General features: G+C 42.1%; 1 protein-coding gene across 2 annotated transcripts in view; it reads right to left on the bottom strand.

The window, feature by feature from the left end:
• Window positions 1-9,884: 9,884 nt before the first annotated feature.
• The window catches only part of RNASEH2B (ribonuclease H2 subunit B), a 61,981-nt gene continuing 56,093 nt past the window's right edge, over window positions 9,885-15,772 (bottom strand). The window contains exons 11-12 of one of the 2 annotated variants that reach the window (XM_032496193.1): window positions 12,213-12,338; window positions 9,885-10,528 (exon numbers count right to left, since the gene is read on the bottom strand). In XM_032496193.1, coding sequence (XP_032352084.1) covers window positions 10,496-10,528; window positions 12,213-12,338 — 159 coding nt within the window. In that variant the 3' untranslated portion in view covers window positions 9,885-10,495. The remainder of the gene's footprint in view (window positions 10,529-12,212; window positions 12,339-15,772) is intronic. The other variant, XM_032496196.1, reaches the window with a different exon arrangement.

The raw sequence follows: 15,772 nt of genomic DNA, 5'->3' as shown, positions 1-15,772 counted from the left end.
AAGAATATCATCCCGGGGGCCAGACCAGCCAGACTGAAGCACCCACCATCACAGCAAAGTCTCCTTCCACAGAGACCGAGAACTAATGACCTAAAAGGGAAAAATCAGAGCAAAGAATATGGGACAAACCAATGAAAAGTCAGAAATTTAAAACTTTTTAAATGAAGAACTAAAATGGAGGTTAAAAGCCTCGAAATATGTCATAGCTAATGTGATTTAACTGGTTATCGTCCACGATCAGTAATTAAGCATAATCTTTTCACAAAGAGATCTGTCTTCATTATAAGTTCTTCACATCAAAAAGTTTTTTAAATTAAGCATTTAACTCCCACCCACCCCCCCAAAAAACCAGTTTATGGAGAAATCTTTAACATTTTCCCAGATTCAACCAATGCCATTCTGAAAGTTCAAGATGCCCAAATCTGCAGAGATAATGAAACCTGAGCTGTCAACTGATTTGCCTGTGACTGACGAGCATCAGAAATACACTCACACAATCATTAGCCGTTTTAGCTTCCCAAATAAACACATTTAGAAAACCATCCAAAGTCTTTGTGGCCATCATCTTACGATACAAAACATAAAAAACAAAACAAAACAAAAAAACTGATTGAAAGGGAATTGGTTTTCTTTTTCTTCTTTTTAAAAAAACATTTGAAAATATTATCATTATAATCTTGTGTTTGTGATGTTTTCAAAGTGACTGTGATTGGCAAAATCAGAACTGATTTTGACCCAGCTCTTTCAAAAAATGTGTGCTTGGGTTTGCATGTATATTTGAATATTAACCAGACTCTCAGGTAACATGCATTGTGACTCTGTAGCTATCTGCATAATTCCTCAGCACCTTAGCAGAGCAAGTCGCTGGCTAAACAGGGTAGGGATAGATCAATAGGGGAGCAACAGGGCAGGAAATTCCAATAAAAACATCAAACTTCTTCACATTTGATCATGGGCAATGTGATCTTTGAGAAACCATTCCCTTTATTAAAAGAAATGAGAAGCCATATAAAAACCACATGTGGGATTTTTCAGATTACAGCCTTCATACCTTGAGAAAAATCTTTTCAGACTGAGCCCCAGTTACTCATACAAGTGAGTCACAGTCCTCAGATGGACCAGGGTGGAGAAACAGTTGAAAGCCTCCAATTTAGATCAACGTGTCAATAGTGGTCATCTTCAGGAGCTAGAATTATGGGTGACTTTATTCGTCTCCTTCATGTGTTTCTGAGTTTTCCAAATAATAATGTAATGGGTGTCCAGCATGATGTTTCAACGAGTGGGCACTGGAGACAAGTCACCAGATTTGGAGTCTGGCCTTGCAGCTCATTGCCTTGGGCAAATCGCTTTCCACCTTTGGATTCTCAATTTCCTCTCTGTAGAGTGGCAGTCACTATAGTACCTACTTCAGGAAGTTGTTAGGATGATTAGTGAGATGGTGCCTTGCACATTAATTGTGCAATAAATATTAAAACATCCTTATACACTCACTGTCTGTATGGTTTCTTACAGAAATAGGAAAAGTGGAAATCTTGTCTTGCTGATGAAGTCAATATTACTTTCATGTGCCACATTGTGCCTGATTGCCTTATATAAGAAAACACCCCTGCCAGTTCCCTCCCTGCCCTCATTGCAACCTGAAATTAATGTTTATGTACTGGAATGAGCGACCATATTGATTTTAAGCTATCAGTGGTTTAACAAATGGTTTGCAAAACTCATAAATATATAACAGTTGGCTTTCATGAGCCAGCACACCCCTGGCTATCTTCTTCAAAGACAATTTCAACATTTTAAGTTGTATTTTAAATGGTAGTTTGGGTTTGACAGTGAAGGAAAAATAACGCCCCTCTCAGGCCAGCACAGGTATGACAGTTTGAGTATTTTTTCTATTCACTTTAAAAATTAAATACTAAGAGGCATACATTAAGAGATCTTTCTCCGAACTCTACACCTGTACACCCATTGCTGTCATTGACATTTTGATTTGTTTATATTTTAAGAAAATAGAAGTCACACATAGGTGTTCATTCCCCACTCCTTCCCGTGTTACTCAAAAGATACTATTTATACTGTTCTCCACTCAGCGTTTTTTTTACTTAACAATAAAACCTGGAGTTTTTCTATGTCAGAATAGAGTAGCCTCATTTTTCCCCCTCAAACCACCACACGTTTTCATCATGTGGCACGTTAAAGATGGCCCCAAATTCTTTGCTCCTCTTTCCGTTAAGAGGTGGATTCTTGAAGATGTGGTGACCTTAGTGACGTGTTTGGCCAACAGAATACAGGGCAAGTGAGGCTGTGTTTGTGGGTCAGGCACGAAGAAGTTGGCTGTTCCTACATCCTCTCACTCAGGATGCTCCCCCCGGGGGGCCAAGTACTTGGGGAGAGGTCTGATTCCCCTGAGACCACCATGCTGTGAGGGAGCCCAAGCTAGCTACGCAGAGAGACGCACAACTGGTCCCCAGCTATTCCAGTCCTGCTGGCCTGCACCCCAGACATGGCAATGAAGACAGGAGACGGCAGATGATTCCGGCCCAACCCCCATCTGACTGCAACTCCATGAGCAGCGCCCAGCTGAGCCCAGTCAACCCACAGAACAGAGAGGGATAAACTCTGTATTGTTCTAAACTCTAAAATTGTATTTTAAATGGTTTGTTACACAGCTGCAGGTATGTAAGTTCCCAGAACTGGAATTAGTGAGTCAAAGAATGAATGCATTTACAGTCTGGTTTATTTCCACTCATTTAAAAAGTATTTCCTTGCCTGCTTTTCTATTGGCTTGTTGTTTTACTTCTCAGTTTCTAAAAAAAGTAGTTCTTTATGATATGAAGCACAAATATTTCCCCCCCTTGTCACTGGAGTTTGCTCATGTTGATTTTTGCTATAAAGAATTTTATTTAAGTTTCCCAAAGTTTATAACTTATATCTTTTAACATTTAATCTGTGATCTATTTGGAATTTGTCCTGATGCATATAAGTTACTAATTACAAAATTATCTCAGTAGTATATTAAGTGGAATTATACACAGGGACATGTAATTTGGGAAGATTTGACATCTTTATAAAATTCACTGCTTTTAGCTAAGAATATGGTCTACCTTTGCCTTTAAGACTGCTTTTGTGTCTTTCAGAATCAATTTAAATTCTTTTCATAGAGATCTGAACATTTCTTAGGTTTACTCCTGGCTACTTCAGCTTTTTTTTTTGTTGTGCTCTAAGTGTAAAAAGGTCTTGTCCTGCATTACATCTTCTAACACATTGCTGTTTAAACGCATGAAAGCTTTTGAAAATTACATACAGATTTTGCATTAAGCCACTTCACTGAAATCTCATTTTCGTCTTTTTCAGATAGTCCTCTTAGGTTATCCAAGTATACAAATTATGATAACTTTACTTTTCAGTTTTATATCTAATTAGTTTTCTAAGATTTTTATCTTATTTCTGACTTTAATAAACATGCTATTGGTATTTCTCCCTTGAACATGTTGACTTTCAATTTGGTTGGTTAGGGAAGTACACATCTGTTCCTAATTCACTGAATTTTTTAGATCAATAATGGAAATTGAATTTTACTTTTGGACATCTTTTAAGCATCTAGAGATAAATGCGTGTTTTTTCTTTGATCATTAATATGAAGTCCCATAAGTAGACTTCCTAATGTTGAACTATCTTCATGCTGAATGAACGCCACCTTGTCACATTGCATTATTCTTTTAATGAGTTGCTTGAGTCTTTTTGGTAAGATTTTGTTTTGTGTTTTTGTGTCAGTATTTTAAAGTTTGTTTTTCTTAATCGTATAGTTATTACCAGGCTTTTGTATCAGTATTATGCTCACTTCGTGTGCCCTGTGTAATCTTTCCTATACTCGTACCCATTTCATTTTGTTTGGTTTTCTCAGTTTGACCCTCTAAGTGCCTTACTTAAGCTTTTAGGGTCTTTTTTCCCTTTCAGTTCATCCTTACTTCTTTGATAGTTTCTTTTTCCTCCTCCCATTTCTACCCCGGACCTCCCCAGCTCACACACTATTGTCTTGTTATTGTTACCAAAGGCAAGTTTGTGTACCCACTGCACGCTGAGGCCAAACTGAAATGTCAGAGTTTGGGGCAGAGAAATGTTTCATGCAGGGCTGAGCAAGGACAGGGTGCTCCCCCAACCCCGAACTCCCCGAAGGGTTTCAGCAAAGCACATTTAAAGGCCAGGTAAGGGAGGGGCGGGGGGTTTCAGGGTATGTGCTCAGCTGTGCTCAATTCTGATTGATGTTGCCGTCACAGGGCGGTCAACACGCTCAACCCCTAGGCGCCAGAAGGTCTGGGGGCTACATGTTCTCCATCATTAAGTAGTTAGTTTCTTCCCTTTGGTGGTGGTTTTAAGCATCTGAAAGATGCAGGAACTATACACGTGAGATATTACTATCTGGATGCTTCAGAGAGAAGCTGCAGCAGAGTTTATGGGGGAACTTTTGAGAGGAACCAGGTCTTGTGCTGGTTACAGGTACCCTCTCCCCAGCCAATAAAGACAGGCAGCTGTGAGGTATTTCAAAAAGCACCTCTTCCTTCCTGCTGCTTGTAGATAGGACCTTCCCTACAAATGTGTTTTTTTTTTTTTTTTAAACCCCATCACCTCTACCTTGCACAGCGAAACTGGGTCCAGGAGAGTTCTTGCTGCCCCGTTTGTACCTAGATTCTGGCCCTCACCCTGTCGCCCCTCTTACAGGTGCGTTTTACTGACTCGTTCTGATCTCTGCCCTCCCGACTGTCCCCTCTTTTTCCTCCTATAGCTCCCCTGCTGTTTGCAGCCCTTCCACCTCTTCCATCAATTCTCAGTTTTAACTTCCTCCCAGTCTTGCTGAAAATGGAAATCTTATTTTCATTTCTGGTTTTCTCTTCATCAACTTCAAAGAAGAAAAAAAGAGGACAGGCAGACCTGTCACTATCTTCAGGACAGAGAACTACCTAGGTGCTAATATTTCAAGTTTCAACATGAAAAGCCTAAAGGATTGAAGCAGCTAATTTCTAAAGTCTTAAAAAAAAAAATTCATTTTCCAGAGCATAGAGGTAGCTTAAAGTCTTGAGTGGATCTGTTCCTGAACCAGGATCATCTTGCCCTCACGCTCAGCAGGCCAAACACGCTGAGACACTGAGGTTTAGCAGCGACGAGCCGCAGCCAAGCAAAGAGGCCCCAGCATCGTGTCCCTGAAGGCAAGGGGCGCGGGTATTTATGGGATGGGCGCGCGGAGCGTGCAGAGCTCGGGGAGAGTGACTGGGAAAAGGTGGGGTTAATTGTCGTTCTGTGCATAACTAAGCTACAGTCCTCTGCCCGCTCAAAAAAGGAGGCAATTGGCCTGATCTGAGGGTGGTGTTCCCGGCCCTTTGATGTCAAAAGGTTACCTAGAGGACACTCGTGCCTGCCCAGCTGGAGGGTCAGTGGTCCCATGCAGTCTTTTTTTTTCTTAATATATTTTTATTGAAGTATAGTCCATCCAATCTTAACTGGCTCAGCTTTAACTAGACACAGGTGACGCCAAGTTTCTGGAAAACAACTCAGGCAAACATCGTGCTTGGGCTCCGTGCTTCCTGGAGGACATGCAGGTCTTTTGTAGCAACAATTAAAACAACCTTGATGCGTGAAGACAAGTTATAGGTGAAATGGATTAAGCCGATGATAACCCACAGTTTCAGATGTAAAGTATTCGGGTTTTTTTTTTTTTTTTCAGTTTATCATTTGGGCAAGTCATTTTATCTCTCTGGACCTCATTTTTCCAATGAGGGGAAAGGCTCTCTAAAGCCTTAAGACAGGGTGGACAACCCAAGGCTTAACTCCAAGAAACAGATCACTGGTGGAGGAATCCAGGCTCGAGGCTCCTTGGATAGGAGTGCAGTTTGGGGCCCTCAGGTGAAAAGCAGAGAACTAACTCGCAGAGAGAAGTCATTGCAGTCCCGGCTCTGTGCTCAGAACTCGACGTGTGTTAATATTCCTGGGAGCAGGTACTATGACCAGCTCCATTTTAGAGGCATGGAAAATGGGCACAAGGGCTTAGTAACTTACTCTGGGTGGCAGAGCCCGGGCTGAAATCCTGGCCTTCCTGGTTTTGGAGCTGAACGTTCTTCCCAGAGCAACTCTCACAGGCGTGTAGGCTTGTCCTGCCTGACATGTGCGGGCCGGGGTAACAGTTCCTGTCCCAGCGCCCTGCCACTGCCTCCCTTCCCATCTCCATGGTGGTTATTTACAAACCAGGCCTTTTAATATTTTTAATAGAAACTGATTTAGTCTCTCATCATGAATGCAACCCGAATTCCTGCATCCCCTCTGCTCTCAGTCCCCCGGTGACCACATCCAGGCTGTGTTAAGGTAACTGCATTCTGTCCACCCAGGCTAGAGCTCTGGACACTACACTCTAAACAACGTGGTATTCATTTACTAACAAACACTTTAATAAAATTATTTAGGCAAATCATCCATTTAAAAAGTAGACCAATTAGATTTCTTCGAAGGCCCAAGGCGTCTTTTACCCAGATCATTCCTTAAAAACAAGACAAACAAAAACACTGGTGCTTCTGTTCACATTAAAAAAAATAAGTTACTGCCTTTTGACAGTTTTTCATTGTGCACTAGTGAAATCAGTGCAAATAACCTTGGTATTTTTTTTAAGTGAACAATTTATTTCCTAAAAATACATTTGCTTAGAAATTCATTTTACCGTATGAACTTCCCTGGCCTTATAAACCTGTCAGCAGAGCAAACTGGGAACCAGTTTCCTGCCACCATAAACTCCACCAGCCTTTTTACAAGTCTTTATTCTTTGGAAATGTAAACGCTTGTGTTGAAAAGCATTCATGGGGAAGATAAATGAGCTGCCAAGTGATTAGTGCCCGTTCAGTGATTAGTCACCTCTGCCCGGCTTGTTAACAATGTAAAACCCACTCTAGGGCTTTGAAGGCTAACGCCTGTGTTAGCACCTGCGTCAGTGAGGTCTGCTGACCCCACTCCTGCCGGCCCAGGCCTGCCCCATGCCAGCCAAGGCTCTGGATAGGCCACGACCCCAGAGCCTTCGTGCGCTCTCCGTGGGGCGGCATGTCCCCTACCACCTCGGCACGTCCACTGCCACCTTTAGGCCACAGCATCAAGAGAAAAAGTGAAATCACATCCCAAAGGGATTCCCCGAACCAGGAAACACGTTGTTAATTCTCTTTGCTCCTTTGGGAGCACACCTGCAGAAATCCAACCCTCCGCCCAGGCCCGCGTTCTCCACGGAATCCTCCTTCTTTTCACGGCTCCTCCCTTCTGTTTGAGAATCTACATTTCCATCCACTTCAAAGCCAAACTCCTCTGCTGACTTTCAAGACCGGGATGACCTTCCTCACCCAGTTATTACCCACTGCCCCCGGATTCCCTGAGCAGCCCTGCTCGGCGCTACGAAGGAGAGAAATCACAGCCCTGCCAATTAACGCGATGTGCCTCGGAGCCCGCTGTCTTCCCCAGAGAGCAGTTCAGAGGCGGCACTGGATGGGTTTACACTTACTGGAGGAGGGAGCGTCCCCAAGACAGTAAATGACACGTGCACCGTCAACACTGCTCATGAGCGCTTACCAAATATTCAAAGTAAAATCATTAACTTCATTTTATACGTCAAGTGGAGCATGCATGGGGGAGAGGGGACAGCTGAGTGGTGGGGTAGACGGCTGATCATTGTGGGAAACATTCTCAGGAATGACTGTGCTGTACTAGGGGGATGTTCTTAGTCCTGACCAGCTCTGAAATCACCCTGATTTTCATGGTTTTGGGTTCCCCCTGCTTGTCCCAGAGGCTGCCCTTCCATGCTGTTGAGATAAAAAGTGTTATTTCTTCTTTTGATTGATGTGCCTGCCTATTGGCTGTGAGCTAGAAAACCAGAAAACAGACATTTTACCAAGCCTTCCAAAAATAAGAATAAATTGGCTTTGAGTGGGGGCCTGCACTTTGTTAACTGTGATTGTCAAGGCGGAGATAGAGGGGAGAGGGGAAAAGAGGGAGTGCAAACACTGAAAGCTTTTGACATTTGTTTCCAATCTGGCCTCCCCGAAGCTGCACCCTTCCTGGTGCCCATCTCCCGCGCCTGCTCCGGCTCTCAGCACGACAGTTTCTATAAGTCCTGGACAGTTTAATAGGCAAGGAGCACCTCATTTTATCTGTGCATCAGTGACTCTTACGCTGAATGTAGAACAGACTGAACATGCTCAGCTCTGGGCGGGGAGACCTGGACCACGTGGTGCCTGCCCTCATGACAGCGGACAGTCAGGTGGCACGTGGCCTTGCGCTCACGGGGGACAGCGGGCATGGGGAGGAGGGGGCTTCTGTGAGGGTGCCGGGAAGCACTTCTCTCCCGGGAAGCATTTCTGAAGGAGGAATCTATAGGGTTTGATTCTTAGGTAAAACCATGAGTCAACTGCATGAAAAGTGACTAGGGAGCTGCCAGCTAGAAAAAGGATAAACTGGATATTGGAAATCAGGTAACAAAGGAAATGACCTCATTTGGAGCCAAGGATACAGTTACCTAGAGGAGTCTGTGGGGTGGGGACTGCTTTTGCTTTCTCTGTCTTTTTAACTTTTGGAGGAAGCATCATGAATTACTTGTGAGAAGAAAAAGAATAATACTTTTTTGGGGTGGTTTAAATAGGTTTATTTACTTATTTACTAACGGAGGTGCTGGGGATCGAACCCAGGACCTTGTGCGTGCTAAGCACACGCTTTACCACTGAGCTATACCTTCCCCTCTGAAATAATGAATTTTTGTAATTTTAGGTGTGTCGCATTTAAAATGTTAGTAGCTCTTCCCAATTCAGAGGCTGGTGGACTACAAGGTTGGGTACTGGTGAGAGTGGGCTACTAGTGACAACTTAGGTGTCATCAGTATCCAGTGGCTGTGGCCACCAAGGGGTGGATTAAATTCCAAGCAATGCATATGTGTGTGTGTGTGTGTGTTGACGGGGTAGGCAGGGGTGGAGCAGAGGGCTGGGAACATAGCTGATAAGTGGAGCCAGGAGAAGGCACAGGACCATCCCAACAAGTCGTTCTCATGCTGGGGGAGCGTCCCACAAGTGGGAGCACAGAGCCCACACAGAAGTTCCCGAGGGGGCGGTCCCCCTGCAGTAGGGGAGGGAGGGGACAGCCATCACCCTAGTGGCTCTCCTGCCTTGAGATGTGGTCCTGAAAGGAGAACTGATTTGCTCAAGGACACACAACATCCTCCACAGGAAACTCCAGGGTTGGCAGTTGCTTTGGGCCAAAATATACGTGTACTGACCTCCAAGGACAGTGTTTGGGATTATGCAAGGAATGGGCAGAAAAAGCTGGATTTTAACTCCACAACTGTGTGCTGAACTCTCCCAGGGTCTTGGTTCTTACTCATATGGCCTAGATTTCAAACAGGTAATTTGTCTGTAAACCTGTAATACATCCCGAATTCCTTAACTGACTTCCTAGAATTGGGTTTTTGGGGACGAGGACTCACTACAACTACCCAAGACGATCAACCACAGGTGCGCGGGAATGTTAACAAAAGTTTCTAGGTGTGAAAGGAGCTATGTAACAACATTACAGTGTACTTTGCAGAACCTACTTACCTGATGGAGTCAGAGAATCAGAAACATAATAGTTTCCCGAAGAAGAGGTCTGGGGTCCTGTCTTGAATGCAGGAAGGTGACCTGAGCGTCCCCCCTCATCCTCTTGCAGGTCAAGCTGACGAGACAGCCCAGATGCCTGGATATATGTGCACAAAACCTCCCACTGCCCCTAAAACAGAGTCACTATGCACCAGAATTCCCACTAAATTACTTTTTGGCATCTACTTCTAACTTCCCCCCTATATCTAATGCCTCCACTCTAAAAAATAATAATAACACACATATTGGACAAAGCTTTTAAAAATGAAGCAATGGTTACAACTCCAGCAGATCATAAAATGCACATGTTCAGGTATTGTTATGAACTAGAAGCTGCCAAACTGATAAGGAGTAAAGAAAGGTCAGGCTTTTTTTTTTTTTTTTTTTTTTTTTTAAGTAAGAGTAGAAAAGCTCCTGGTGTGGAATGGTGTACTTACAGTCACCACACTCCCAGTCCCAGGCAAGCACATCCAGCCACCGTGGTCAGGCTTAAGAAATAACCCAAATTCCACAATGAGCCTTCTCCTCCCAACTTTTGGAAATCTGAAGCACTAGACTGTAAGAATCCACACCTTTACAGTCGGTCGGCAGGGGTGATGTGGCTTGAATTCCTCAGGGCAGCTCGCACTTGGGGTGCTTTCTAGCTCCAGGACAGTGGCACCTCCAGGGGAAACTGTGGCTGCTGAACAGACCAGGGGTACTGGTCAAACAAACACAGCTTTTATGGTTAGTCCTTTGAAATACATCTTTTGGCACTTCGTGATTTTTCTAGAAAGTGCAGAAGAAAAAGTTGTAGCCCTTTGGGAGTGTCTTAAATTACATGAGGAGCAGCCAAGCCTTGTGTGGACCTGCTGTCACTTGTCCCTTTTCTGTCTTTGTGCTGCCACCTAGAGAGAAAAGGAAAACAGGTGTTTTGTCCTGATGTAGAGAAGCAGTTACCTGAAATTCCAAGGACCACCTGCAGCTTCTAGAACAGAAAAGCAAGGCTGGCTGGTTTAGTCCTGAGATCAGCAGCTGTGCACTTCTGCTTCTAAGAGAAGACCTCAGGCAAAGGAAGGGGTTTCTGTCGGGGCGACCTCATTCTAGGGCTAATACTCCTGGAGAGAGTGTGTGTGTTGGGGGAGATACATATTCTTCTTCCAGTGTTCCAAGGACTGAACTACAAAATAATGCTAAGGTTGCCCAAACTTATGGAATAAACACCCTCATTCTAGGAAAATAAAAAAAAAAAGGAAATGCATGAAACACACAGAAAAGTTTCTAAGATGAATAATTCTTAAACCACTTTTTGTTTTGGTTTCCTTGTGTAGATCCATTGTGTAAAAAAAGAGATAAAGATAGACTTGCTGGTGATAGTAGTCCTTAATATCCTGAAGAATGCCACTGAACAAGTTTAATTACTAAAAGCTGGTTTCTTACTGAGTACAAAGTCAAACATAATTTATTCTGGAGCTATAAGTTATCGAAAGAGATGTTGATGGAAATCAGACTTCTCTGCCCTAACGTGGGTAAGCTGTGACAGAGGTTAGACCTTCCCCGACCACCCGGGACCCTGTCCAGGTCCTGCTTGGCTTTATCCATAGCCCCTGGCAATACCTGACAGCCCAGCCTATCTGCCCCCTAGAGCAGAAACTTCTGGAGGGCAGGTATTTTTGTTTGCCACCCAGACACCTGCTTTTCTAGTGCCCAGATCAACATTTGGCACATAGCAGGTGCTCAGTGTATGTTCTTGAAAGAATAAATGAATCTAAACTTATCCTTTGCTGCCTTTTTTCTTTTGAAAGAACTAATAACTTGACTAACTTTAATTTTACACGTTCTGATTGAAACACATGGGTAAGGTAATCATTCTTTTAACGTCCACGAAGCTGATTCTTCTCTAAATCACATTTGGTGCTTCCCTCCACCCCCTCCCCATCTCAAATGGGCTTGATTAGTGTGAGACCATCAAAATAACATTTATTAACGAAAGTACAGTAGATGCGAAAAAGCTGACAGCTGAATGAAAGACTTGACATGCAAATGCACCAGCTGAGTAGAAGCTGTGCCTCACGGCTGAGTGAGATAAATTGACCTGCAGAATTCATTACGAATAGAGCAAGAAGACTAAGCAGAATAAATCTGATTTTTCCTTTCTTAAGATAACATTCACAATTAAAACAGACTCCAGAAGATATACACATGGTGATGAGGATAAGAACCTCGGGGAGGCAAAAAGGAGAGAGGGCCGGTCTTGAGGGTGGAAGGGCAGCCTGGGGCTGGGCCACTTACAGTCTGGGCGACCTGACTTTGACCGTCTTTAAAACAGGGATACACCCCCTTCTGGTCCACCTTAGAGGGTTGTTGTAAAGATTAACTACGGACATGGGATTGCTGTAAAAACTGAAATGTGCTATTAAACATGAGGCACTTTTCATCAATCTAATGACCCTGAGGAGTGTATAAACTGGAGGAGTGTATAAAATCTGTGTATAAAAAAGTGTATGAATCTAATAATTTCTTCCTTATTCAGACAAGGTCAAAGCCTGTGGACACCTTCCAAGGACACTAAGAAAACAGCCTGTCACTTGCCTTCCTAGATCCTGAGCTCCTTGTCTTCCACGACCCTGAGCTCCTTGTCTTCCACCAAGAGGTTTGACTGTATAATGCAGCTAACTCTGGAGATGTTCGAGATTTTAAATTAGTCCCAGAGAAAGGCTGTTTGGGAAAAAAAAAAGTGACATAAGGCAGCTGGTCAAGTTAGATCAACTTTGAGAACAGAGAAAGTCAATCTGAACCTATGCGAAGACGTTGTCTTCCCAATCTGGTGAAGGGATGACTTCCTAGTGCGTAACAAAAGTCAAAGTTCGGCCTCTGGGGAAAGGGAATGAATGTGCCTCACGAGTGTGAAGGAGATGAGGCTCCTTGAGCACAGCAACTGCAGGGACGGAAGGACATCAAATGTCTCGACGATCTAGTCTCATCTCACAACTGTGGCCAGCCATGCTGGTGGTTTGTCCATGGGTCAGTTAAAGCAAGACTGGGACTGCAGCCAAGGATACATCCAGCTCCTTTAAATTAATTGGTCTTTTTAGACCAATTATTTTACTTTTTTCAAAGGTAAACTTAAAAAAAATTTTAAAAATTGAATTATAGTTGATTTACAATGTTGTGTTAGCTTCTGGTGGACAGCACAGTGATTCAGTTATACATACATGTATTCTTTTTCGGATTTTTCATTACAGTTTACTACAAGCCATTGTATATAGTTCCCTGTGCTATATTGTAGGACCTTGTTGTTTATCTATTTTGCATATAGTAGTTTGTATCTGTTGATCCCAAACTCCTAATTTATCCCTCCCCTACCCTTTCCCCTTTGGTAACTGTAAGTTTGTTTTCTATGTCTGTGAGTCTGTTCCTGTTTTGTATGTAAGTTCATTTGTGTCAGTTTTAAAAATAAACTTTTTAGTTTACTTGGAAACATGGTTGCCCATTTTTCTCTTCATTTACATTTTTAAAGACTATGTATCTGTTTACTGTTATCGTCGTAAGTTTGCATGTAGTATAAACACTGTACATTTAGGTAGTAAATGGGTACATTTTAGCTTCTCACTTCCAAACTGCCTTTGTGTCTGGCTAAGGCCCCAAGTAAGAGAAACAGGATCCCGGGAACAGGTCGGCGGCACGTTCAAAACAGACCTGAACTAAGGGACGGCGGTTCCCCTTGACACCCACGTTAAACCTGCTGGAGGGGAATCTCCCTGGGAGTCAGAACCAGAGAAGCACAAACCTGGAAGATGGAAGAGCTGGGGAGCCAGAGTATGAGGAAAGTTTAAATGGAAGACAAACCAGACACAATAAAGGAAAGAACACTGGGAATCTGAGATCAGGTTCAGAAAAACGTGTGGTTTGATGAAAACTATGGAGGCTCTTGTGTGTGTACACAAGTGGTTTTAGAGTTTGCAGAAATTTTTCGAAGCTTTCCCCAAACTCAGTACATTAATCAAAAAGATAAATGATGTGAGTAAGAGAAGCAAAGGGCCACAGGATTTGAGTAAGGTAAAGGAGCCCAAGGTTTGCTGTAATAAAGTCTTAAAAGTCTCTTGTTTGAAATTCTTTAAAGAATTTGAAAGAAGGATAGGACATATATGCGTAAGTGTGTGTATATGTATATACGTTTGTGGGTGCTTATGTGTATATGTGCATGTGTCTATTTGTATATAGGTGTGTGTGTATATGTGTGTCTATTTGTGTATACGTGTGTATTAAATAAGCCCACACTGATTTGTTCCTAATACTATTCCCCAAAACAGCACTTGGCATGCGTAACACCTTTAGTGTTTCATTCTTCAATTACTATCCAACTCCTAGTTAACGCTGCACATTGCCAAGAAGATTAGAATCTTCATTTTGACATCAAAAGTCAAGTCAAATGTGGAAGAAAACAAAATTGATGATTTCCCAAATTTCCATTTAATCTCTGGCTAAGTCATGATGTTGCTCCTACTTAAAGCTCCTGGGATCTAACGTATAGCATGGTGATTACAGTTAATAATACTGTACTATATACTTGAAATTTGTTATTAGCCAATTATACCTCAGTAAAACTGGAAAAAAAATAAAAGCTTGTGGGAAGACAAGAAGTTTATAACATCACATATGTTTTCAAACTTCAATAATTTAGGTTGCAGGTTTGATATAAATAATCTCTAAATGCCATATAAAAGCAACTTATTAACATTAGCACAGATGTAAACAATGTATTCTAACTTCAAATGTTGTGACACAAAATGACTACAGTAAGTACAGTTTAATCAACTGACAAGAAAACTCACAGCCTTTTATCTATAGATTAAATATTATATCTATTTATTTCTATTAAACCTCTACAAGGACTTTATGAATGTGTCCATGGAATTCAGATTCAAGAGCACCAGAGAAAACCCGCTCAGAATGAACCTTGAATTTCAAAGTTCAGCCATAAGGTGTCAAGGACCCCAAGTACTGCACTGCGGAACACTTGTCTGAGCTGTCCAGTACAGACTGATTAATTGATTGATCAATTGATTACCTCACGTCTCAACTAGTGAGGACACTGGTTAGATTATTCAGCCCATCCACCTGTCATGTACTCAACATCTACCAATCGCATACTCTGTGCCCAGCACTGTGCAAGACACAAACCTGAACAGTACAGAGTTCCTGCTGTTAAGGAGCTTACCTTCAATAGGGATGATAATTCAGGGGTTGAAGAAGCCTTTCTTTGCCCTTTGGGTTGAGTGTCAGTATCCTGGCTCCCATGGCAGCCTGCCCTACAACTACAGCTGTTGTGGGGATTAAATGGGTGGTTATGTGTGAAGTGCTCAGAACAGTGCCAAACACATAGATGCTGTACAGTGTTTGTTGTTATTAGGATCATTAGTTATAAGTATTATGAAATGATCACAAGAAACAGGATATTAACATAATTTCAAGGTATCTCAAAACTTGAGGGATATTTTACAAAATAATTGACCAGTACTCCCAAAATATCAAGGTCACTGAAAGACAAAGACAGACTGAGATACACATTAGAAAAAAGCAGAGGTGATATGCCAACTAAATGCAATGTGGAAGGATGGACTGGATACTGGAATAGAAAAACAATAGTGTAAAAATAGGTGAAACTCAAATAAGGGAGTAGATTAGTTAATAGTACTGTATTACTGTAAATGTCCTGGTTTTGATAATTGTACTGGTTTTGTAAGGTGTTAAGGTTAGAGGAAACTGGGTGAAGGGTATATGTAAACACTCTACTGTTTTTGCATCTTTCCCCTAAGTCTAATTCAAAACAAAACAGTAAAGACAAAAGAAAAGAAATAGGCACAGAAATGTCAGAGATGTTGGAATTAGCAGATAGGAACATTTAAGCAGCTATTGTAACTATAATGAACTATTTAAAGAAAAACACAAATGATGAGAGAAATGGGAAGATATAAAAAACAACTGAATGGAACATCTAGACCTGAAAATTCCAACATATGAAATAAAAATTCACTAACTGAGATAAAAGACAAAGTGCAATTGAAAATATAAGAAGAAAATACAAGACAAAATAAAATTGAAAATAAAGAAGAAGAATAGAAACTCAGTTAAAAGGGCCCGTGGGACAT

This window comes from Camelus ferus, chromosome 14 (genome assembly GCF_009834535.1).
Source record: "Camelus ferus isolate YT-003-E chromosome 14, BCGSAC_Cfer_1.0, whole genome shotgun sequence".
Lineage (NCBI taxonomy): Eukaryota > Metazoa > Chordata > Mammalia > Artiodactyla > Camelidae > Camelus > Camelus ferus.
This window is presented reverse-complemented; position numbering and strand designations above follow the sequence as displayed.